At 46.2% G+C, this 26476-nt stretch overlaps 1 protein-coding gene across 14 annotated transcripts in view; it reads left to right on the top strand.

Moving 5' to 3' along the window:
* RBFOX1 (RNA binding fox-1 homolog 1) overlaps positions 1-26476 on the top strand; it is a 1988870-nt gene that overhangs the window by 596292 nt on the left and 1366102 nt on the right. For 5 of the 14 annotated variants that reach the window (XM_070566844.1, XM_070566853.1, XM_070566835.1 and 2 more), the window contains exon 1: positions 2572-3393. The exons of 1 other annotated variant lie outside the window; for it this stretch is intronic. In XM_070566844.1, the coding sequence (XP_070422945.1) occupies positions 3391-3393 (3 nt within the window). In that variant the 5' untranslated portion in view covers positions 2572-3390. Of the gene's footprint in view, positions 1-2539; positions 3488-26476 lie in introns of those variants that run through there. 8 more of the 14 variants (XM_070566862.1, XM_070566866.1, XM_070566870.1 and 5 more) reach the window with 6 other exon arrangements.

Below are 26476 nucleotides of genomic sequence, written 5' to 3'. Positions count from 1 at the left end.
ACCCCGGGCCGCCGAGAAGGGAACGTGCGAACTTAACCGCTGCGCCACCGGGCCGGCCCCGGAAGATCCTAAGTTTTAAAGTGAGATGATGACATTTACCCTCTAGATGGATCTTGAGCACTCTAAGCCGAGTTAGGGCACCTTCAGCCAAGCATGAGGCTCCAGCGTCATTCTTTCCTCCCAGCTTTATAGAAGATACCATTTTGACATCTGCTTGTATCACACATTGCAAAGTATTTTTCATGTCCAGTAGGAGGAGCCAAATGTTCTCCATGTTCTCTCCAGGAGCTCCATGTTCTCTTCCACCATAGCCGGCTGTGTCTTAGCTCTGGGTTGTCCTAGGAGCTGTCTAATTCAGCACCGCTCATTACCTAGAAGGGGCTCAACATGGAGGAATGACCGCAAAACTCTGCCCAGAATGCAAAAGGTCATTGTTAAAAAGAAACTAGTACTTTCCAAATGAATAGCATAAGAGCATGCTATATTGATCTTTACTCTAATTGTGTTTTAAATGGTAATGAATGTCTCCCTTACTCAGATTAAGCTTTCTTAAGCTGCATAGCAACACAGGTACCAGAGAGTCATGCCTGACACTCATCGCTAATATATCTATTTCTACCCCAAAATAAATAAGTCAGAGTCCATCAAACTGACCTTGATTGTGAGATAGGTGAATATTTCATTTCCAACGGAAAAATATATATTAAAAAATAATAAAAGCGCCCAGCAATTACCCATTTTAATGAAACAACAGCCAGTGCTTCTGCCTTGAATGATTGCATTCATTTTTTTCCCTTCTGGAATAAAAATGAAGGAGTATGGAGAAACAATTCCTGTTGGTGAATTTACACAAAACATTATATCTCAACAGAACTTCCCATTAACTGCCATTTATTTCTTCTCTCATTATTGATAATTTGCTTTTAAATTGAGAATACCTCTTTTACAACCCATCTCATCTCCCTACACGGCTAGACAATTACATTTAAATTCGGTGGCTTTCCCATTGTAAACAGTTTCTGGGGGAAATGATTATGATGTTACTAACCCAGATTTATGGCTTCACTGTGCTATCTCTGAAGGATAAGAGACGGTATAAAGAAAAAAAACTTGTTTACATACAAATATATTATTATCAAAGAGAGTCCTAAGAAAGCGTATGGTAAAACTAACCCAAATTGCAAAGTCGCCTACTGGGGCCAGTGACAGAGATGTCCTTCCAGATTTTGCAAATTTATTTTCTCAAATGATGATAAAATGTTACATGATTTTTTAAAAAAATTCCAGTTGTAGATAGAAGTTCTCTTTGTGTTATTCTAATATTGGAAGAAATCCTAGCCTGAGAGGATTACAAAGGAACTCCTATAGAGCCCGCTATTGTTAGCACTAGGAAACACACATGATACAAAGTAACACATGTAACATGGTTTTTCCTTTTGGAAACCTTACAGTCCTACTTGGAAGAGAAGCCATACTGCAAATGCAAAATCAAAGGGGAAGGCAGGGAAGTGAAAATGGGCCTCAGATCAAGTGCTCAAGTCGGGCCTTGTCCAATCCCGTCTTGCCCTCAGAAGGCAGGGTGGTGCAGTGGTACACCGAACGACGTTAGGTAGATCTGCCCAGAAATCCTGTGTGACCTTGACCAAATTATGACTCACTGGACCTCAACCTTTACTGCGCACCATAATCACCTAGAATGTTTATTTCCTCTCCCCCTCCCCACGAAAACCAGTTTCTGGATCAGTGAGTCTAGGGTGGGGCTCAGGAAAGAAGAAACATTAACTTCTCTAAGCCTCCCTTTTCTGATCTGTGAAATAGACAAACGTGCAGTACCTCCATCATCTAGTTGTCGAGAAAGTTCAAGGTAAATGTTTAAAATAGCATCTGGTGGAAAGGAGGCGCTTAATAAGTGGTCGTGTTTATTAAGGAGTCACAGGGCTTCTGGCTCTAAGGCAGCTGCTGAGAGGACCATCTCTGGACCCTCTGGAGTCAGCGCCCAGCGCAGGATTAGGTGGCCAGGAGGAGGCCAGGGCGGGGGCGGCCCGGGCCAGCGCGCACTCCCTTCCTGCCTGGCCTGGGCCTACATAACTTTTTGCATCTCGCTAGGGTTCCATCACTGTCTGGCCACGTGAATTGAAGATTCGCCAGAAAACTTCCCCAAACCAGAAGTAGATGGGGGCGAGAAGCCGCCTCCATTTAGCCTTTCAGCAGGGGGTTTCTCTACTAATCATTAAGGGCTGGGGATGGAGGAGGGCGCTGGTGCTCAATGAGCGAGCCCACTTTGGGACGACAAAGACTTGGGGGCGCGAAAGACCTCGGCTCATTGGCCCTACTTCCAACACTCACCCCACCGCCCCTCTAGGCCAGAAGACCAAGGCACCGGGTCGTGCGTCCACCGCCGCCCGCCAGAATCCGGGGCTGCACGCGTGACCGCGGCGGCGGCGCTGGCGACGGGAAGGGGGTGGGGGCGCTCCCTCGCGCACCGGATTATTTTTGGCTCCGCAGCCGGGGCTGCTCGCCGCCTGTCGCGCGCGCGCACACACACTCTCACACACACACAGACACGCGCGCACACGCACACACACACACACATGCACACATTTTCTCGCTCGCTCTCTCGCTCTCCTTTGTTTATTTCCTAATCTATATTTTTGTTTGAAGATCTCCTCTTCACTCTCTCCCGCCCGCCTGCCAGCGCTCTCGCGGGCCACCGGACGCACACCGCTCCCCTCCATCACCCCAACCCTCCTCCCGGTCTCCCCGAGCGCGGGGTTTGAAGGTCACCTCCTTTCCTGTCCCCGTGCGAGCCGCGCCGCCGCCTCCTCCTCCAGCCGTAGCCGCTGGCACGGGCTGCGCTGCCCTGAAGTGGTTCTCGCAGCAGCAGCGGCGGCGGCCGCGGACCGAGCCCAGGGTCCGCGCAGGGTGGGGAAACCCGAACTCGGGGAGGGGAATCCCTCTCGCTTCGCCCCAGCCCCCGGCTGCACCCACGGTGGGGCGGGGGCGCTCTGCCAGCCCCGGGAACGGCAGAGGCGGCGGTGGCGGCCGGACCCACTCGTGCGCCCCAGGGGCAGGAGGAGGAAGGAGCGGACAGGGTACCCCGCATCTGGAGGGGACAGCCGTGCGCCCCGCCCCTGCGTCCGGAGCGAGAGAACTCCTAGTCTCCAAGCCAGGCAGAGCGCGGAGGAGCGGGCGGCGCACTCCGGCACTGAGGAACCTTGCGCTCCAGATCCCCTGGCAGTGGCTATCAGGGCCCCTGCTGTCCAGACCCGCGCCGCGCGCAGCTGCGCCCAGCCCGCCGCCCAGGCAGGGGCGCCAGGGCGGGGCTGACCTGCCCGCGAAGTTGCGGACAGCGTGGGAGAAGCCAGCACCCCCTTTCGCCGCCTCCAGCTCATGGTGAGTGTGGCTGGGAGTGCAGACAACGCAGGGGAATTGGAGGGTCTGGGGCCGAGCGGAAGGCGACCAGAGCCAGGCTCGCTGGGAGTTCTAGGTAAGTCCAGGGGAAGTCATCGCCTCTGCGCCCCCCTGACCTGGCCCACAGGGTCCCACAGAGGGAAGAGCCCAGGACCCGAGAGCTGGGCTCCTTCTAGCGCCAGGCTAGGTGCGCTTGACTGGGAACTTTTTCAGTGTGGTGGAGCGATCTCCCTGCACGTCCCCCCCGAGGGGCCCGAGATCCGGAGCCACCCCAGCCCCCATCCCCGCCTCGCTTCCAGGAGCACGCCCTTCCTCGCTCCAGAGCGCCCCTTAGGAGCACCCAGGCTGCCTCGTCCGTCCCCCTGGGCGCGAGTCCCAGTGCAGGAGGAGCGGGAACCTGCCTGCGCACTTGGGTTAGTCTCCCTGGCCGGCTGGAAACGTGCACTCGGCGCGCCCTGGGTCGCCGCCTTCTCCACCGCGCTTCCGGAGGTCTGAGGGAGGAGGCACTTCGGTCGCCTGGGACGGCGTTTAGAAGCGCCGAAGCCCTTGTGGGAGGCGGGGAAGAGAAGGGGGTCGCTGAGCTGGAGGGAGAGCGTCTGTGTTTGTTGGCACAGGCATAAACGCTCGGGATGCCGCCGCGTTCGACCCCGGGGGAGGAGGCCAGCCTGGGAACTCGAGACTCGGAAACTCCTGCCGCGCCTTCACCCCGGGGGAGGAAACCCAGGAGGTGGCGGGACTCCGCGCAGCGTCGGAGCGCAGAGCGGGGGTCGCCCCGCGTCCGCTCCCATTTCCCAGCTGTCCAGGGATGGAGGCGAGGGCGGGGTTACGGGGCCTCTGCTCCCATATTCCCGCTGCCCGGGGAGCCACCTGGCTGGGATGCTCCTGGAGCCTCCGGGGCGCCAGCTCCAGGGACCAGGTGTCACGCGGAGCCCGGAAGCTGCCCGCGCGGGAAGGGAGGGTATGACCCGGATCCGCCCGGCCCAGGAGCCACCAACTCCATTCTCTCCTGCAAGGAATGGGGGGCACCTCGCTCCTGCGAGGGCAAGGACCGGGGTGCACCTGCCTGCCTGGAGCGTTTGGGGCGGGGCTGCTCACGTGCTTGGAAGTCTGTGCCTGGCGGCCCAGCGAACTGGCACCCAACTGCGGGTCTTCTCAGCTGAACTTGGAAAGAAGCTGGGGAGGTACCGCGGAATAGCTTCGTTTCAGCTGAAACGTGATGCACCATAACTTGAATTTTCTTTTATAATAGTAATGATTCTTGATTTTAATTTTTAAAAATCCACTGTGCCAAGAGGCCTGGCTTTGTCGGCGCAAGTTTAGGACACGCCCCAGCCCGTGATCCCTCCTTGCTCCTGTCCTGGTTCATCCACCCTCCATTTCCCATTTATCTTTGTTACAAAAGGAAAAAAAAAAAAGATGAGAGAGCTTGAATCCTTTCAATTTTTAAGTGACCACAGAGGGCCTGGCTGGAGCCAGCGGCAGATTTATTTTTGGCCAAGGTCTTTTTCCTTCAGAGGCAAGGACCTGGCACCCATGAAGGGTAAAGGTGGCTGTGGCAGGGGCTGAGGCTAAACCTTCCTGCTCTTTGAGCTCATCTGAGAAGCACCGGGTCCAGAGGAATCCACTGGGTTTCTCCTAAGTTAGCTCAGGTTGAGTTGGGCTAGCAAAAAACAAGCATCATCCCTTACAATTTTCCAGGGCACCTTAAGGGTCCAGAGGGTAGAGCTTTATGGCTGAGAAGAGCACAACCCCACTCCTCACCCCTGACCTGCTGGCTGTGTGACCTGGGACAAGTTACTTAACCTCTCTGTGCCTCAGTTTTTTCACCTTTCGAGTGAGAGTTTCAGTGGTAGCACTGACCTCAGAGGGTTTGAGGGAGAATTAAAGAAAGCAATAAACACTTAGAACAAAGTCTGGCACATGGTAAGTACCTGATAATGTTGGTTTTCTTTATTATTATTATTATTTTTATCAAATCGATTACTCTCTATTTTGAGCCTTATGACACCTAGTGGGTTAGAGAAGGCAGGCAGGTTCTCTTACACACACTTTCTTTTAAACGACAGATGAAAAAGAATTAAAAGGGAGGTTAGTCCTAAAGAGAGCTTACTCACAGCAGCCTCAGTCTCTCGGAGAGAAAGTTGGCCTGACCGCCCCTCTTCCATTCTCCCCATGTTCCAAGGAGGATCAGCAAGGAGCCGCCCACTGGCTAGGGGGTAGGTCGGTGACATGTGATACCGTCTCCACCAGCATGTCCGCCCTGAAATTAAGTTTTTGCAGGAGTTGTGTGTTCTTCTAGTCAACAGGAAGGCCTCTCCTCCTCAGCCTCCTGGGGTGAAACTATCGTCTTGGTAAATCTTACTGTCCTCAGAACGCGCTGTCTTTGATGTCACCCCGTGGTCCCGGAGTTTTCCACTCCGAGATGAGCCAGAACGTGGGTCTGAACAGATTTCTCCTCCTAGAAATGACCCACTCTGCCCTATTTTCTCTTCCTGATAATTGATGCTATTTTTCTACCAACTCCTCTAAGGTCTGAGCCTTTTAGACTTCCTCACGTCTCTGATGACTTTAAAAAAAAAAAAAGTTTAGCCCTTTCAGCTCAAGCCATACCAAACCATTGTATTTTATAAAATTCCTTTCAGATAAGTTTTTTTTTTTGGCATCCAGAAAATTGGGTCTGCCCTGTATAAATATGTCTGGTATTTCACCTTTCCAAAAATTAGACCATTTTATTTGCATGCTTTAAGCTGATGCATGAAGTAATGAACACATTCCAAGAGGGAGATCGTATCTGACACAGAAAATACTTTGGGGACGCAGCGGTTTCCCAGTGGTTTGCATAGAGACTATTGAAATCCAAGTGCCTTTGCTCTGAAGGGCACAGGGCAGCTAGTCCTGCCTTCGCCACCCAGCATGGGAGCTGCACAGTAAGCATGCGCCACAAATTAATACTGGTCAGCTTTCCTAAAATCATCCGATAATTTGTCCCATTCACCCCCATATGGCCAGAGATGCAACTTTATTGCGCCAACGACCTCGAACATGAACATGCTGTTTTTAAAGAAGTCTTGAGACTCTCCCCACTGCCTACCTCCATTATTTAAAACAGTGCCTCAGGCACAGCACTAGTACTAAAACTTTAATTAAAGAATCAATCAGTGAGGGAGCTTCAAAACGAGGGGCCCCCAGCACCATCAGGTGACTTCAGCAGAGAAGGTGGTTAGACTGGTCGTAGGGTCTGGGGTTCTTGTGAAAAGGACACATGGGGTTGACAGGAGAGACACCCATCCTCATGTTTTGTATCTGTAGTTTCTCTGAGCACCATCATTATTGATGGTTTGTCGTTAGTGAGTAGTCACAAGAGATGATGGGGTGGCCGTTGCCTGATGTGACAGAGGAGTGTGTCTGTCTCGGGGGAAGGAGTGGCTAATGCAGTAAACATTGATCCAGGACATACCACATGTCAGACTTTCTGCTCAGGGAACAAGGCCAATGAGGACTTTGCTCTCTTGGAGCTTCCATTGTTGTGGGGGAAGCCAGGCAATAAGCAGGGGATGGAAATCCATTTTTATAAGGACAATGACAAGGGTTACAAAAATTAAAATGTGACAGTATGAGAGAGAGTGACTTGGAAGGGCTTTCAAAGGAGATCTAAGTGAAAAAGAGTAGCTGAGGTGTATCAAGCTACACAGTGATCCTGTGAGTATTTATTAAGCATCTGCTCTGTGCCAAGCACTGTTTGAAGCACTTGAAATATACAGTGATCGGTACACACCGACACCCCTGCCCCGATGGAGCTTCCGTTCTAGAGTGCTCAACTGCATGAACAGAGTTTCAGAGAGAGGGAACAGCAAGTGCAAAGGCCCTGGGGCTGAAACAGTGGTTACGGTATATGGATGAAGTTGTGTCATGTAAACCCTTGAGGCCTGGTAAGGAGTCTGGAAGCCATTGGAATGTTTAATGCAGAGAAATGCCATGATATATTTATGGCTTCAGTGTAGTGAGAAACACCGTCAGATGTTTTTGAGAAGTGTAAGTAAACAAGCTTGGCTTCCTGGCCAGCCAACTTTTGTCTCAAAGTTCCAGTTCATCCCCATAACCAAATGTGGTCCGTGAACCCCCTGGCATCTCCTAGGGTAAACCCTACAACGTTGAAGAAATTAAACCTCATTTTCTCCTCCTCCTTTGGGGGCTTAGAACAAAGTCTTCTATTCAAGAAAAGAGGGAAAAAAACCCTCAGGTTTCTCCGTGATGTTCATTGTGTGTGGGTGGAACACTGAGCATGTGTCTGTGGACATTATCCTCAGTAGTTTCTTTCTCTGGGTGTCCGTTCAAGGAGGCAACACCCCCCTCACCCACACATGCTCTTCCCGGTGGCTTGGCTGACACATCTCCTGCACGCAAATCCCCTTTATTGATCGTCTGTTCCAGTAGGTTCCTTTTCAGAGTGTGGCCATGTGTGTCTCCCACCGGCAGGTGTGATGATGGATATTGACGGGAAGAAGCGAGTTGCCTCGCGAGAGCTCTGGGTGCACCTGGTGTTGTCCGTCTTTGCAGGCTCTCCCGGCCTTGGAAGGCGGTGGCAGAGTTTAAATGGAAGGTTTGGACCTCTGGACAGTGTGACTTTCTTCCCGCATTTGACCCCCGAACCTGTCTCTCATCATCCACAGCCCTGGAACTCTGTGCCTGTTAGACACCCTGTGACAATAATAATAAGTCGGTATGTTTTGAACACTTTCTACACAATACAAGCCGTGCTGAGCAGTCTGCGTGCGTTGCTGTGTACTGAGCTGTGGATTCCTGGCATGGGGTCATCTCCCCCCGTGCGTCCACCCCCCGTAGTTCACCTTGTTCACTCCCTACTCCTCCTCAGGTTACAGCTCAAAAGGCCCTCGCTCAGGGAAACCCTCCCTCCTTCCTGTGTGGACTCTCCGTCCTTGCGGTCATCCCAGGGGCCGCTTTCTATTTACCTGAGTGACTGTCTTATCTCTGTCTCTTACTCCACTGGGTGTTAATCTCGGGTGCCTATCCCTGGCGTCTAGCACGGTGCTCGGCACAGAGTAGATGCTTGAAAGAGAAATAACAAATCGTTCCATTTGCTCCTCCCAGCATGCTTTGAGGTGCATTCTTTTCCTGTCCCCATTTTGCAGATACATAGCGAGAGGTAGGCAGGCTTAAGCCGTTTGTCTCAGGACACCTCAAGCAGGTAAGTGGCACACCCAGGATTTTGACCCGATGGTCTGGGTCCTCAGCCCATGATACCAGTCACTGCCACTTTGGCTGCCTTTGTAAGATGCTGGGGGAGGAGGCGGGGCGGTGCAGTGGTTAGGGGGAGCTTCCTGCTCAGCTTGTCTTGAGAAGGGATGCTGACTGCATAAGAGGCACAAAGGAAAGCTGGGCTCTCTTTCTATTTGCCACGACGTTTCTTTATGGCTGTGTGGGAGTGCCCTGTGCGGGGTGGTCTGCACTGGTGCAGGCCAGCTCTCCTTTTGCTGTTTCTCTCTTCAGGACCCTAAGGTCCTGGGCGGCACCTCTGGCCCTGTCTCCAGGCTCACACGCTGGGCGTGCTTCTGTGGGGAGAGTGTGGGCCACCCGTCCAGCTGCAGACAGCCTTTGGGTGTCACACACTCGAGGCTAGCACGGCTCTGATAACCACTCCACGTGCGGTTTGCAAACCGCTCACTTTGTGGGAGCCTTGTCATCTCCATCAGCTCCCCTTTCATTTTTTCTAAGAACAAAATTAGACCTTTGCCGGCATAAGAAATCCACTTGTGCAATCACCTTGCGCATTGCCGGGTCTATCTTTCCTCAAGATGTGTCTTTTGTGTGGATTTTAGAATATAGGGAGTCAGACAAGAGTGTCCGGGCTTAGGTTTTCGAAATTGTCTTCTTTGTGTCCTCGTCCGTTTCCTGAGAGCTACCATTTGTTTGGAGCTCCCTCTGTGCTCGGGCATGGGGAAGAATGCTTTGTACACGTCATTTCATTAACTCTTTATTGCAAACCCTGTATCATCCCCATTTTACAGATGGGGGAACTGAGGCCCAAAGACAAAGTTGCAGACTCGGGCAGTTGCTTCCGGAGCCCTATGCTCATCTTCTCTGCTCCTCACTGAGAGGGCATGTCGGCTGTTGAGGGGCATAGTGCAAGAGCTGTTGCAAGACTCAGGGGAGGGAGGGGGAAATGCACGGCAGGTTAACGTTTCAGCATCAGACGCTCCAGCCTCAGATCCCCTCACATTCTAGCTCTGTGACCTTTTGGCCTTTCTTAACCTCTCTGAACCTCAGTTTCCACCTATCGATGGAGATGATAAGTATTCCTACTCTGGAGGGTCAGTTTGGCGATTAATCTGCTTTGTAAGTTATTTTAGAAAAGTGGTCTAGCACACGGGAGGTGTTCAGTCGTGGTGCTTGCTATGATGATAATGACAATTATTATTATCATTTACTAATAATGATATCATTATTGTCGTTGTTGTTGCTACTAGAATTTCACAATCCCTCCAGGCAGCAAATTGGCCCCAGGATGTGATTCCTACATTTTCCTCTTGACTGTAACCGAGATGATAAATTGAGAGTGAAGGGGGAAGAAACCAGCATGGCTGCCAATGTATAGTTGAAGGAGTTGACAGACCTGAGTGTCTATATGGAGTTCTGCCTGCCGAGGGCTGCTGACAGCGGCCATATGCACGGGCTCTGATTGATTGGCAGAGAGAAACACTAATTTATTAGACTTGTTATGAAAAGTGACAGAGCAGGGAATCGAGAGGCTGATTCAGCGTTCACAGGCCTGGCCAGATCCCAGGGATGCTAGCTCTGTGTGTGTGTGTGTGTGCGTGTGTGTGTGTGTGTTTCGCTTGGGACAAGCCCTCCATCTTGATTCTGGGGTCACTGCTTGTGTTTTAGGGTGAGTCTCTTAAAGATGCCCTGGGAATGAGCCACTCCTTCTTGGGTTTTTCTGGAGGGAAGGCTGGCTTGTGACACGGCTCACGGTCACGGCGTTGTGAAGAACACGTCTTTTCCTTTGGCACCCTCAGAAAGCTGGGTCCAGTTCATCTGCTCCTGATTGCAAAGTCTGAGAGTGCACGTGTGGGAATTCACAAAGGGATGGAAAATAGTTCTCTTTTGCGTGGGCTGGGAAATCTCATGAGTTTCCTTGGGGAGAATAAAGAGGATGATTGCTATCTCTCTTTGAAAATGTGAGGCTCTTCGTGGAAGGGTTTCTCATTTCCGATTTGGGGAGTTTGCTCAGTCCGGATTATAGCAGGTAGGAAGCCGGCTAAATAAGGAGAAAAAAGCTTTGCTTTTCAAGATGATGGTACATTGAACTGAGCTGGCACAGTCATTTAGGAGTCAGAAAAGCTTTGAGAAGACCACACTTCCCAGAAGAAAATGTGTGAGGGGACACAGGCATACCTAACTTTTGAGTCCAGATTCTGCTGCTTTCTAGCTGTGTGCCCTTGGGCAAGTTACTGCATCTCTCTGAACTTCCATTTCCCTATCTATTAAAAGACAGACGATTCTGCCTCTCTCACCAAGGATTGATGCTCCAGAGTGAGGTAAGTTATGCAGCTATGTCATAGACTTCTCAGAGTAGTCAAGCCTCATCCATGTATTTACCTTGTAATATTCAGACAAGAGCTTCTCACTTCAAGACTCTGATACAAAAGTTTCCATAATTAATGTGCCTGTGGGTCTTGGGAAGATATTTTGTTTCCTAGTGAGTTTCATTTGTTTTGCACATGAAACTTGCATAGTTTTAGTCTGTGTGACCTTACAGTAACCTTTGAAAGTATATAATGAGGACAAGACTTCCTTCACTGCCAATCCATGAATTCACTTGTGCTGTGCTCCTGTCAGCTTTTAATGAGAGATGTCATAAGAAAGCCATTTGATCCGTATTTAAAGAAAGAGATATTATACATACATACAGGAAAAGAATAGACTTTTTAGATTAAAGTTTGAGTAATTACAGCTGAGTCTAACACTTAAAGAGAAACCTAATGTTGAAAGCAAATAAGGGGGACCAAGAAGGATAGCAAACTGAAGAATTCACACTCCCTGCTGTTATTTGCTGTGATGATATTCTTGAGGGCGCTGTTGGCTATCTGTGTTATCTCTGGTTTCAGGACCAGAAAGAGTTCCTCCTTTCCTGAGGTGTTGATTGCTATCTATATACCAGACGCTCTATGTGGAATAACCGATTGTGTTTCCTTTTCACAAAGCCTACCAGGAAGCTCAGAGCTGATTTTACAGCTCAGTCTTGACAATATATGGGTTTGCTAGCATAGGTTTTGCATATTAACCTCACAATTGACTCCGTTTTACTTCTCTGCCTTTATTTTATTTTATTTTTTGAGGAAGATTAGCCCTGAGCTAACTGCTGCCAATCCTCCTCTTTTTGCTGGGGAAGACTGGCCCTGAGCTAACATCTATGCCCATCTTCCTCTACTTTCTATGTGGGATGCCTACCACAGCATGGCGTGCCAAGCAGTGCAATGTCCGCACCCGGGATCTGAACCACCGAACCCCGGGCCGCCGAAGCGGAACATGTACACTTAACTGCTGTGCCACCGGGCCAGCCCTCTGCCTTTATTTTAATTTTCATCTTTTATTGTAACTTATGTTGCTTTTTACATTTTTTTAGAAAAATTATCTTTGCAAGTACCTAAAGTAAATATACGTGAGATAGGTGAAAGTTGGAAGACACACGTTAATAAGTTGAAGCCCTTTAAAACACCGGGAATCCTTGGAAAATAGGACAATATAGTGTAGTGCTTGGTGTCTTGAGCTAGACGTGGGGTTAAGGAGTGCCTGTTTAAGTCCCAACAGGGCAAACAGACACTTTATTTCCCCAACTTTTCTTTTTATAAGTTTTTACCTGGAGCATTGCTTATGATATGTAGGCTCACTTTTGTGGGGTCACTCCTTGCCTTTCTGGTGCATTTGGTGAATGTGGTCAGGCTGCCGCTCTGTGCTAGGCACTGGGGATGTTGTGTTGGGATGACACTTTGAAACTTTGACCAGTGACCGAGACCGACAAGATCCCTGCTGGTGAAGCTTAGTTTCCAGTGGGAGAGACCAACACAAAAGATGAAAAGAAGTAAATGGACAATATGATTACCTACTATAATGGGTATCAAGATGGAAACAAAATGGGGCACTAACGTAATGCAAGGGTGAATGGCCATATTAAGTAGGAGGGCAAGGAAGGTCTCTCCAAGGGGAGACTTTTGGGTGACATTAAGCTGAGACCTGGAGCATGAGAAGGACCAAGTTCTGCAAAGAGGGGGGATGGAGAGAGGGCAGGAGGCCACGGTGGGCAGAGGCACCAGTGTGTTCAGAAGCCCCAAGAAAGGAGAGCGCTCTGCATGTCCTGAAGACTGCAAGGTGGCCCGCATGCCCGCAGCAGCGTAAGCAAGGGAGTCCATGTAGCTGGAGAAGCTGCAGAGGCCAGAATGTGCAGCCTGTTCTTGGGACCCCTTCGTTCTTTCTGAAATGCCTGAGATCTTTGCTCGTACCATTACTCATGGGTGTATCGAAGACGAGAGAAGAGCTGCTGGGAGTACCTTGGGGGAAAGGCAATGGGGGGGGTGTGTGTGTGCATGGGTGTGAGTGCGTGTTGTGCATGGGTGGGAATGTGCCTGTATAAGCATTATGTGGTGTACATGGGGGTGGGAGCGCGCATGTGTGTGTGTTGTGCGTGTGCACACGTGTGTGTGTTGTAGGAGGAAGAGAGGGAGCAGAGGGCGATATGGTGGTGGTGCGATGGCCTGCTCTGACTTCAGAACCCACGAGAACGAGGAGCAGTGGCAGCTGGACATCTGCTTATTACACGTCGGGGGCATAGCTCTGTTAAGCTTCCCCTACCCCGCTCAGGTACTCCCTGTGTTCACAGGTGCATTCGGTGAGTGACAACTTCTTTGGAGGCAGAGCCAGTCCCCAACTCTGTGAACATATCTTCATAACATCCGTAAAGTTTAATGAGAAAACGGAATTCGTTTCTCCACCTTGAACCACCCCTGAATTGCCCCCATATTGGCTCCATGTCACTGGCAGAGATTAAAAACAGATTGGGAGACACTTTGGGGGCTTCTCCGTTTTGGCATCTATTTTCAAGTCTCCTGTTAGCACAACAGAGATCTTTTCGCCTCTTTTCTGAAGTGAACATTTTCGAGGCCCTCCCTTTTTATTCATATTTTTGGTTCTGCTGCTGCTTTGGTTTGAGCCTCAGAAACAGAGATGTTCACATTTATTTTCCTTGCTTTCTGGCACGGGGAGAGTGTGGCTACCCCATGTTCACCGTTTCCAGACGAGGATTGGGGGAATTCCCACGTATAGGAATGCAGTCAGGGGAAACGGTTCGCAGAATCGAATTTGTCTCCAGCCCTGATCTTCTACTTATTAAAAAAAAAAAGGGAAATGATTCGTTCCCTGGAGCTCCAGATTGCCTTAGTGAAGGCGGGGGGGACCCCACTCCAGGGAAACAGGCTGTTGGGTTTTCATTACTTGATGATCTTCTCTTTCCATAATTTGGGGGAGCATATTGGAGAATGTTAATTTTGTTGGCCACGAAGGGGCCTCAGCACACGAGAATAAATGGAGAGCAGGGCCTGGAACAAAGGCTTGCCTCAAAGTTTATGCAATGCCAGTAGATGTCAGTGTGCCCTTGCCATTTTATTTTTTTTTCCCTTTTAACTTTTTAAAGCAACATTAATTATTTTCAGAGTGAAAACAAACCACGCACACACATCCAAGTACATTACCCTACAGTCATCAAGTAAGAGATCATGAAGCAACAGTGTTTTTAGATCTGGAGGGGACCAGCGGAGTTCATTTCATAAGGTGAATCCTGTAAATCTCCTAACTGGGTGATATAATTTTGCCTTTGCCCAGAATAGTGGTTTCAAAATTCAAAGCCTAGTGTAAGTTTTGTGTTTTTTGTCCTTCCTTCCAAGCCATCGTTCAGAAACTAATAATAGCCCAGGAGCCAGCTCAGCTTCTGAGAGCCAACCGGCTTTGCTAATTGACACTGCTCTTCATCTGAAAGCTGGAGTTTGCAAAGTGGGATGGGGGGAGAGGCCGGCATAGTCTCCTAATTTGTCTTCTGAGTTATAATGAGAACCTCTTGCAGTTTTCCTTGTTGTCGTGAGCATAGCAAACTGCCTGGTCATAGTCAGCTCCTCTGCAGGTGTTATTTGTATTAAAAATTGGGGGCGTCTGTACAGAAAGAGATTAGACCAGAGGAATGAAAATGACTCATTTTGAGCAAAAAATGATTTGCTGGCGTTTACAAAAGTCAAGCGCCAAAGAAGTAGGCTGGTTTCGAGGCAGGGATGATGTATTTAACAGGGCGTGTTTGATGCTTCATTTTATTTATTTAATAGTTTAGATTAAAATGACACAATAATAAAGGAAATGCAAACGTATGCCAGGAAACATATATCTCCCTTCCACTTGTGTCCTAGCTTGCCAGAGACAGCTGCTGTTATGATTTCTCCTGTAGCATTTTGTGGATCTGTTACACATATACACACATTTGCACTAACACAGGTAGCATAGGATATGCATAGTTCCACACTTGGCTTTTCTTTATTTTTTTTAATTTAAGGAAATATTTTAGGGATTACTCCATTTCCGTACATATATTTCTCCTCTATTTTGTTAATTGCATGTATTTATTTTTTAAATTTTATTTTAATATTAATGACTTTTTAATGCATTTTAATTTACTTTCCATATTTAATAATTAAATATACTTTGATATAAATTATTAATAAATTAAACATGCATTTAAATATATAAAATTTAATTTTATACGAACTATTACGAAATGCTTTGTCAACTGTAAAATTTAATCTATTTTATATATTTAATACTTTTAATTTTATTATATTTTAATATTTATTAATATTCTGTTGCATATATTTGCTCTATGCTATTTAATTAGTCTCCTTTTGGTGGGTATTTATATTATTTCCAGTATTTTATTACTAAAGTGCTATATTGAATGTCCTTGACCGGCACCATTTTCTACACGTGTAAGTTTGCCTGTGGGGTAAATTCCTAGAGATGAAATTGCCTGGTCAAAGGAGACGTGCCTTTCGTTTTTACAGACACGCCAAACCTGATGCTGTGGCTGAAACGTGCCCTTACATCTTGGTGGGTAAACGGAGTTCATATGGAGCCCTGTGGTGGTTCTGGCTCTGATTTGGTGGCCACGGTGCCAGGCGTGTGGCTGATACACATTGTTTACCTGTTGGAAAGTTTTGCAGTCTTTGTCGTCCTGTTTTTCGCTCGCGCTTTCCGTGTGCCACCTGCTTTGCCAAGAGCTTTAATTCCATTTTCACATTTTGTACTGTGGCCTGGACCCTGCTGTCATCCCTGTTTTAGAGATGGGGATGTGGGGGCCGAGAGAGGTCAAGTGCTCTGCTTAGGGTCACACGGCTGGTGGCCAGGCGGGGATTCACACTCAGAGCCCCCAGCCGTCACCGTGGCGGGTCTACTGCTGCAGAGTTTTGAACAGCAGAGATCAGTACTGTTGACTTGCACCAGGATTTAAGCTGGACACTACTGCACTATTGACACTTGGATTGGATAGTTTCCTGTCATCATGGGGGCTGTCCTGTGCATTAGAGGATGTTTAGCAGCATCCCTGGTCTCTACTACTAGATGCCAGTAGCACCGCCTTCTTCACTCATGACAACCAAAGATGTCTCCAGGCATTGTCAAATGTCCCTGAGTTGTGGAGGTGACAGAGTATTGCCCCCCATTGGAAACCACTGACTCAGACAAAGAACGAATGTGCTCTGGGGACATATATTGTAACACCAGAGACACGGATTTGAGGAGACTGATGGCCGATGTCAGAGCATCTTCCATTCAGTGCTTCCTGCTTGGGGACACTCATTTAGTCCTACCCAAGGGTGGAACAGATGGGCCGCCCCTTGCCACAAATGCTGGTCAAGGAAGAAACAAGAAGATGTGCTTAGCCACTGGCATGCTCTGTTCCCATCACAGTGATGTTCCCAACGTGACTTTGTCTTTCAAAGTGTAGTTTAGAAACATCCATGAAAAATTGCCTGGTAATAACAGACACAAAAAATCATGTTTGGAAGTACAGCCCAGCTTATATATTATATGGTCTTTCTATTCATGCATTTTCATTCTGTGCTCAGGAATGCTCTACATCGAAATGGCAAGCGTGAGGCCTAAGTGACACCCGCCCTTCCGTCCACATGGCAGACATTGAGAATGAATTCCCTCCCCTTTTCATCAGAGACACTTCCTTCGAATCCTCAATACATCACTTTAGGCCTATACTCTCAGCCAATTGGAATTACTATGTGAAATGAAATTTATTTGCTATCCTTATTACACGGTGCCTTTTTGGCTGAGAAGGATTATGCCTTCCGAAGAGGCAGGCTTACAATGAGGTATTAGCTTGTTTTTCACTTACTCTGAGAAAAGTACTTGACGGATAAGAACAAATGCCTATTCTTAAGGCATTTGGAATTAATATCCTATTTTGTAGCAATAATTGGGCACCTGGGAATGCATCTACGTTTCATGCATTTTACATACGCTGTCCTCTTGCAGACCGTTGTATTGTAGCATCCCTGTCTCCCGTACCAAAAATGATCCCTTCCTTTAAAGCTCCCTGAGGCAGCTGACCGAAGGGGAAACGAAATGCTTTGTGTACAATGGGAACCGAAACAATTCCCTTAGTAAAGGACATTCAGAAGCTGTGGGATATTGCTGGAACTGTGTCACTTCTCAGCATGGGGCATGTGAGGAAACTTTAAAGAGAAAAGGGTCCGGACCATGCAAGACTTCAAAAGTAGAGTTTGATTTCCAAAGGCACCCAGGCCACGTTGGCCTGGGAAGGAAGCGTATGTTTAAGATTTGAAAATGCTTTGAGGTGGTGCCTTATAACCATCTATTCCAGCATAAGGTTTTATTTCTTCTTTGCTTTTCTGGGGAGTTGGGGGATTCCCACAGAATTGTTTGCATAGATTTAGTAACTTGACTAATCTACATGCAAATGCCACTCCCCCACCCCCTCACTGCAATAGTTTTTAACGTGTCTCCTATTTCTGCTCCTAGCAAAACAGGTAAAAATAATCCTGGGGAGACCAAGCACTAGATAAGAGGACATCAGTCTCCTTGGGACCAGTGGGAACATTTTTCTTTCTCCACTTTGACATGGCTCAGTCCTGGTGAGAATCGGACCAATGAGACAAATTACCGTCTCGTATTTCCAAGACAGGAGTTCCTAACCTGGGGGCCACCAGTGGACTTCAGGTGCTCACCGAAATTGTATGCAAAATTGTAAGAACAAATGTACTTATCTGGGCAGAAGTTCCATAGCTTTTTTTCTTTTTTCTTTTTTAAATCAGATTCTCAAGGACTGTGGGACACAAAATTAGGAGCCCACTTTTTTAGAGCAGTAACTGCCACACTATTTTACCATGATTCAGTCAGGCAGGGAAAAGAATCCTTCACCTGTTGTAACTTTCCGGTGGAAACAAAGTTGGGGCGAGGGGTCAGTGGGGAAGGGGCAGAGAACTTGGTGGTGATGATAAAAGGTCATGGTGCAACTGTATGTGCGGAGAAAGATGTATCTCTCTGATTTAGCAGTCGGAATATGGTGTTATTTGAACCATAACTTCCGTATGCCTTAAAGTCCAATTATTGAGAAATTATCAGCCCAAAATGCAAGCAATGCTGAGGTGTTAACCAAAACAGCCCCAAGAACTATAACAATGTTCTAAAACATTGAATTCAATACCACTCGACTCAACTTCTTTGATGATACCTTGAAATCAGAAAGTCCTTCCTGAAAATTCCAGGAATTATAGTCATGTGAGTGGGTGTTTGCAGAAGATTTGAAACATCTCTGTAAAGTTTTTGATAGCTAGATTTCTTAGTACAATGTTGAATTATAGTTCTTAGTCAACTATAGTAATAACCTTTGCTTAGTTTCAACACTACTAACTCGGTACTACCATTGGTTATCCACTGGTCGTTTGTAAAAAAACGAAAATTTGTAGAATGCATTTCAATGATGCATAATGCTAATGAAAAGGTGTGCATTTTGGCTTCAGCTAATGGCCTACCGTGGAGACTCTCTGGGCCTGTATATTTAAGCTTCATAAATCACTGCTCCAGGAGCTTAGGGAAGATGGGAGCAGAGAGCTCTCCCGTAGGATCTCCATTCTATGGATGGCCCCATTTTTATCAAGGTGGCTCTAAAAACCATATTTTCTAAACTTTTTAATTTTGTAAATTATCAACAGTTTATATATACATACATATATATATATATATATATATATATATAAACATATACATATATGTATGGTATATACACAGGTATTCACTTGTGAGTTGGACCCAAATCTGTATTTATATACACTGGTCATTATGTATGTCGATAGCCCTATTTGCCTAATTCTAGAATGCCACTATTAAATGAAATTTAGTGGTCTTTCAAAACCTCTTTGCACAACCTCTTTTGTGAAAGGTCCATTTCAGGCAAAATATATGTTTATGAAGCACTTAGTAGGAACTTTTGTGGCCCGCTATTTTACTAAGCAAAATAAATTCATTTAAATGAAATTCATCTCATTGACTTTAGAGCTTTGATTTTTCACTTGGATGAATTCTGCAGAAAAACTAAGCAGAATTGTTTACCACGTGGGGTGGATTTTCGGGTACCCTCTGTATTTGAAGTCACCCCTAACAATTCCAATAGATTTGAATAGCTGTGATTTTAAATACGCAGATTCTGTTGGACCCTTGCCAAGTGGCATCTTTGATTTTCCATGCATCAATTTCTATATGTGGACGAGCAACATAATATTACATGTCAGCTAGTGTTCTCTACTCTCTTCATGCATCCTGGTTTGCAAAAAAAGTAAAAAAAAAAAAAAGCTGAATCCACAGAAAGTTTCCACTTCCCAGACCAAGCTGTGTTCATAGCAGGGAGAAGAGTCCAGATGGCCAGTGGGTTGAAATCAGCAGAGAACCAGCTGGGATGCGTGAGAGGGCATTTCCTCCTCCACTTGCCTGGGAGCCCGGTCAGGGGCAGGTCCCGGAGCTCTGAGCAGGACAAGAAGTGTCAATATCAAGACCTCTGTCTGGCTCCCAGGACCCTTGGAAAAACAGGAGTGGGATTGGAAGGTGGCAGATCTGAGGATGAGCTATTAGATTCATGCTTGATGAAAAAAAAAACATGACAGCGTGACAGAAGGTTCTAGGGTTAAATGCTGAAAACCAGGAAATAACCATATTTCCCTGTGTTAGCATGAGCTTGGAGACTGAAGTTCAATGAGGAGGGCACATGCTTTGGGTGATTTTAGATCCCAAAAGAAGGATTTTCTTTTTCTTAAAGCGAAACCTTCCTTTGCCACCGAATAATGACGCATTTCATAGGCTGCCAACTTCTGCCACCGTGAGTCCTAACCCAAGGTTTGACACCGGATGTGTTCGGTTATTTTGAGGAAAGTAACACACTTTTCAACTTCACTCATCTCTGATTATTTAAAAGTGTTTTTATGGCTCTTCCTTTTTTGGTTAATGTATTAGTTATCGGGTGCTGCATAACAAGTTAACCGAAAACTTAGCAGAACTTAGTTTCCCTGGATCAAGAATCTGCCAGCAGCCTAACTGGGTGGTTCTGACTCAGGGTCTCTCATGAGGTTTCAGTCGAGATGTTGGCTGGGGCTTCCATGATCCGAAGGCTCAGCTGGGGCCAGAGGATGTGCTTCTAAGCTCACTCAGGTGTTTGTTAGCAGGCCTTAGTTCCCTGATGGCTGTTAGGCAGAGGATTCCTTGCCACGTGTTTCTCTCTGTAGAGTTGCTTACAACAGGGCAGTTTTCTTGAGAAAAAGAGACTTAATACCTTCTTTTTGGGTACAGTTTCTCCTTTTATCAACATCTTGCACTAGTGTGATGCATTTGCTGCAATTGGTGAACCAATATTGACACATTTTATTAACTAAAGCTCATAGTTTACATTAAAATTCACTCTCTGTGTTGCACACTTCTATGGGTTTTGCTTTTCCAGTTTTTAAATTGTGGTAAGATACCCATAACATAAAATGTACTATCTTCACCATTTTTGAGTGTGTGCGTATATTCATATTATTGTCTAACCATAACCACCATCCATATCCATAGCTCTTTTCATCTTGCAAAGCTGAAAATGCACCCATTAAACAATATCTCCCCTGGCACCCACCCTTCTACTTTCCATCTCTATGATTTTGACTACTCTAAACACCTCATATAAGTGAAATCATACACTATGTGTCTTATTGGATGTATATACCACACTTGACTTATCCATTCATTTGTTGATGGACACTTGAGTTGCTCCCACGTTTTAGTTATTATGACAATTCTATTGGTTTTGACAAATGCAGACTGTCATGTATCATACACAATTACTGTATCATACAAAATAGTTTCACTGTCCTAAAAATCCCCTGTGCTTCATTCCTCCTCCTCTCCCCTGCAAACCACCGCTTTTTATTCTCTTGCCTTTTCCAGAATGTTCTATAGTTGGAAGCATACAGTATGCAGCCCCAGTAGTTTTTACAAGCTAGTCTCAGAATCACCTAGCATTATTTCTGCCTTATTCTATTTGTTACAAGAAAGTCCAGCCCACATTCAAGGCGAGGGTAATTCAGCTCCACCACATAAAGTGGGGAATATCAAAGAATTTGAGGACATATTTTAAACCACCACAGTTAAGAAGATGAGATGGGACGTGCCAGCATTTATGGAGCATCTACTGTGTGTTGGGCACCGTATTAGTGGTTGTTATGCATTATCCATTTAACCCTTACACCAATGCCATGAGGGAGCTGTCCTATTTATCATCTCCATTTTTCACGTGATGGAAGTGTGATTCTCCCACAGTGCACATCTTAGAAGTGGCAGAGTCAGGACTCAAACTCGGGTCTGCCTGAAACCTAAGCCTAAGTTTTAAAATTATATCATGCTGCTTCCCCTTAGTCTAGGGGAACATCTAGACCTAAGGCTTAGATTTGGGGGACAAGGCAAGACCAGAAATGTCAGAGGATGCCGGTGGGGGGCTGTGCCAGATATCCTCCAGTTGCCTCTCCAAAGGCATTCTTTGTCCATCTCCACTGTAGGAGTTTCCTATTGCTGCTCTAACAAATTACTGCAAACTTAGTGGCTTAAAACAGCACAGATTTGTTGTCTTAAAGTTCTGCAGGTCAGAAGCCCAACACAGGTCTCCTGCGCTATAATCAAGGTATCAGTAGGGTCCGTTACTTTCTGCAGTCTCTAAGGAAGAAGCCCTTGCCTTGCTTTTTTCTGGATTCTAGAGACCACCTGTATTCTTTGGCTTGTGACCCCTTCCTCCATCTTCAAAGCCAGCAGCTTGGCATCTGGCTCTCTCCTGGTCCCTCTTCTGGCTGGAAGGACCCTCGTGATTACCCTGGGCCCACCAGACAATTCAGAATCGTCTCCCTATCTTAAGGTAGGCTGATTAGCAACCTGAATTCACCCTGCAAACGTAATTCTCAAGCTTCCTTGACAGGTACTCACAGGTCTCTGGGGTTAGGAGATGGCCATCTTTGGGAGGGGCCATCATTCTGCCGATGTGTCCGCTGGCTCTTTTCCCAGGAACCTGATAAATAAGGACTGCACTTGCGGCTCCTTTGCCCTCAGATTTTCACCAGAGTTCAGCTTATGGGGAGTTTTGGCAGGAGATTAGAGGGAGGGGGTTGAGTGAGGTCGAGGCATTTATTGTCCTGGTCCCCTCCCTGAGTGCACTGGAGTGTCCTTCCAGGACAGGTCGCGGCTCCTCCTTGCTCAAGCCTCCTTTCCTTCTGGGAAGCATACCTGCTCCTTCCCCTCACCCGCTTTGGCCTGGGGATGGTAACAGCCACGCTGCTACTAACTTGGGGTTGCTGCACGTCCTGTTTGGTTTCCCTACACACTCCTACATCTTTGAAAATAGTACCTCTGTAAGCAAAATCTCCTTAAATAATCCAAATTTGAGTATGCCATCTGCTTTCTATGGAGAACTTGACTGATACAGTGACTAAGGATATTCATATTTAAAGTGAAAAAAACAGTGTCTTCCATTAGGGCAAACAATCTTTCAAAGCATGACGCTTAACCCTTGACAGAGACGTTGACATGGAGCCAGAATCCTGGGGTGGCCTGTTGCTTTTAGAGACCGAGTTAATTTCCGTGTTGAGCGATGCTTTTTGACTGTTTGACCAAGAACTTCCTTACGATGTTGGATCTTCTTGCTTCGAGTCTTTCCTGGTGTCTGTGTCCCAAAAGGTGATGAGCTCAAGAATCTCCCCCGAATTGTGGTGGGTTATTGTCCTTGTCTTATAAGATCTGATTCAAGTTAGAAAAAAATTCTTTTTTTATATCCAGACAATTCCACAGGTGAGCTAATGAGCTAATTACAGATAGCAGTTTCAAAACATTGGCATTCCACAAGTAAACAGCATCTGCCTTTGATTAAGGTGTGAAATTTTAAAAAGGTGTGAAGTTATGGGTAATATCTGAAGACGTTAATGTAATTCAGGTGGATTCCGTTTTTTTTCTGATTGTGGAGGAAATATTATGAAGTGTCTTTATGTGTGTTTTCCTAGGAGAACATTGAAGACCCTCACTTCATGTAAGACGTGAACCCTAAGTTGCCTTTCCCTTCTAGGGCAGAACCTTATCCATTATCCACAGAACTAGGGTTTGGTCACTCCTCCCTCATGTTTGTGTATCCTTCATTGTTTTAGCTCTGCATACACGTAACAGAGTTTGTAAAATTTTGAGATGCTTGTATTTACGCTATATCAGTGGTTCTACTATTGATTGCACATGAAAATACCTGATAGGGCTTTAAAAAGTCCCAGTGATGCCCAGATCATGGCCCCAGAGACTCGGGTTTAATTGGTCTGGGACGGGGCTTCTAATAAGCCTCCAGAGTTCAGACCAATGGAACCAAAATGAGACTTCTCAAATTTTAATGGGCGTGCAAATCACCTGAGAATCTTATTAAAATGCAGGTGCTGATTCAGTAAGCCTAGGTTGGGGCCTGAGATTCTGAAATTATAATAGACTGCTGATAAAATGGGATGCTGATGCTGCTGATCCATGGAACACCCTCTGAGTAGTAAGAAGATAGAGCATTTGAGTGGTTACTGATAACTTCTTAGGATGGCTGGATGCTCAGATTTGGGTCTTTGGTGACTTGAATCAAGGCTCAGAGAGTTCTCTAAGAGGCAGGAAACTTGAGTCTAATATGGGTTTTAGGGTTATAGACTCAATGGAATCTTCCATAGACAATCACAGCCAAACCCCTTTACATACATCAGTTCATTCATTCATTTGTTCATTCAGTGAATACGTATTGGACTCCTGTTGAACACGAGGCATCTTTTAGGAACTGAAGATAGATCAGTGATGAAGATAAATGAGGTTCCTGCTCTTGTGTGTTCAGTGAAGGGAGTGGAAAGAAATACTTAGCAAGTAAATAAGAGTCAACAAGAGAATAAAGACGCTAATATGTACTCTGAAGGAGGTAAAGCACGATGTGCTAGGGAGCTACCCTAAGTGGAGAGTGTGGGTATGGAGTTTACTTTGCTACCACAGATAGGGTAGTCAGTGGAAGTTTCTCTGAAGAGATGATATTTTGGCTAAGACACGAAGGGTGAGAATAAGGCACGCAAAGACCCAGGGGAGTACCATTCCAGGAAAAGAGAAAAGCAAGGGCAAAGACCCTGAAGTAGGGGTGACACTTATTTATTGGGGAGCAGAAAGGGGACCCGTGTATCCTTGGTGTAGTGAGTGAGGGCATGAATTATGTGGAGAGGTGGGACAGGATAATCATGCAGGAAATGGCACACCAGGATAAGGACTTTGAGTTCCTACCTAAGCACCAAGAGAGACCATTCAATGGTTTTAAGTAAAGAAGAGACATGTTTTGATTTATGTTTTAAAATGATCACTTTGGTTGCTATGGGGCAGATATATCTGAGGGGAGGGTGTCAAAAGCAGACACAAAGAAACCAGTTATTAGACTCTGAGAATAACCTAAATGAGTGGTGATGGTGGCCAGTCCCAGAAAAATGGCACTAAGGAGGGGTATAATTTGCTGGTAACACTGACAGATGGAAGGATGAAGGGAAAGGAGGAGGCAAGGCTGACTCTCAGCAACTGGGTAAATGGGAGCAATTTACTCAGATGGAGAAGACTGGTAGAACAACCAATTTGTAAGGTGTGTCAGGACTCAAGAGCTCCCCTGTAGAGAAGTTTGAGATGCCCGTGAAACTTTCAAGTGTAGATTCAAAAACCCAAGTCTAGCGTTCAGGGAAGAAGTTGAGTCTAAAGATAGAACTTGGGGAGCGCTGCGCGCACATCATCATTTTAAAAGTCATCTTATTGAACGAGTTGTCAAGGAGAGAGAATGTAGTCAGAGAAGAATTGAGGCCAAAGGAATATCACGGTTCTAAAGAAAGATTGGCCCAAGGTTAGGGAGGAAACTTTTGGTTTCTTCTTGAAACCCGTCTTGGCCTGGGTTCCCAGACCTTAGGCTCAGGGTAGCTTTGCAGTGATTTCACTAATAACTAGTATGTAAGCTTTCAGTAAACATTATTTCCCAGACATGGAATATCTGGCCAAAGCCAATGTAATTTGAAATGACGTTGGCTTGATCTAGACGTCTCTCTCAGAGGGACAAGTTGTGGGAAACAGACGTTATGTTGGATTATTATGGAGGGGGGAGAAATAAGCTTGTTGGTTCCTTGACCAGATGTCTAAGTATATGGTAAACGAGGTTAATGGGTGTTGGAGAAGAGAAACACATGTGCAGTGTTGGCGTCCTTTCAGCAAAGCCAGGCAAGGTTGCTATGAAGGACACCCACTGCTGGAAATGGAGCTGAAGAGGTATTCTTGGACCCAAGGAGGAAACACAGAGGACATATTATCATATGGAATGATTACTTGGCTAATGAGTCTTGAGGGGCAGGAAAATTGACTACAAAACAAATTAAACCAGCACCTGACATTCTAATGTTCTTTATAAACAAGTGATAATGTCAATGTGTGTGTGTGTGTGTATGTATGTATTTCCTCTTACCAGCCCACTTATTTTAAACAACCCTACACAGATATTCAGAATTAGATGGACCAACTCCCCCTTCCCCAATGATTCATGGGCGTGATACCATGCCTGAGGATGTGATTTGGCTTTTGGTTATATCCTTTCCCTGTGGTTGTTCTTGGCAGATGATGAGTGATGAAATTTTTCTGAAAAGCTCATCCCTTTGAATTGTGTTCCTGAGGAAAGAGGCCAGATGCCACATGACCAAAGCTTCAGAAAACTCCAGGATTTTTGGTGATGGGCATGCAAAGCCTGGCCGTCTTCCATCTGCAACAAGGGCAGAACCAGCAGGCAACAGACGGAAATGCAAAGAAAGAAAAGGAAGTTAGGGCTGAGGGATAATTTCCTCACAGGTGGAATTATTTAATCCCGAAATGGAATGGTTTAGGATGAGTGAAATCACCTCATGTGTGGCCTTGTAAGGGTAGGGGGTATTTATTTGCTATGTTTAGACTTTAAGGTTTTGCATCCATTATCTCATTTAACTCCTCAACCACCACAGAAGGGGGGGGGTTATTATTTCTGTCCCTGTTTCATACGTAAATAAGTAAATGTCTTAGAGATAAAGCCATTTCCCTAGACTTTCAGAGCCAGTAAAAGTTAGAATCTGGGATTGGAATTCAGACAGACTTCAGAGCCACATTTGCTACCTGACAGAGGAAATGCTCGCTTAATAGAGACAGAGAAGAAAATGCTACATAGAAACAGAGGCCAAAGTCTTTGTAGGATTTTAAAATAGTTTTAATTTAAAACAAATGTAACCATTTACATTATGGTTGATATGTGCCAGGAATTTTACCATACAATTGCCATATAGAATCTGGTTTAATCTTGATAATGGCTTCGTGGGATAGACATTATTTTTATTTTACATCTCAGGAAGTTGGCTGGGGAAGGTGCATTGGCCAAGGT

Source organism: Equus przewalskii, chromosome 12 (genome assembly GCF_037783145.1).
Source record: "Equus przewalskii isolate Varuska chromosome 12, EquPr2, whole genome shotgun sequence".
Classification (NCBI taxonomy): Eukaryota; Metazoa; Chordata; class Mammalia; order Perissodactyla; family Equidae; genus Equus; species Equus przewalskii.
This window is presented reverse-complemented; position numbering and strand designations above follow the sequence as displayed.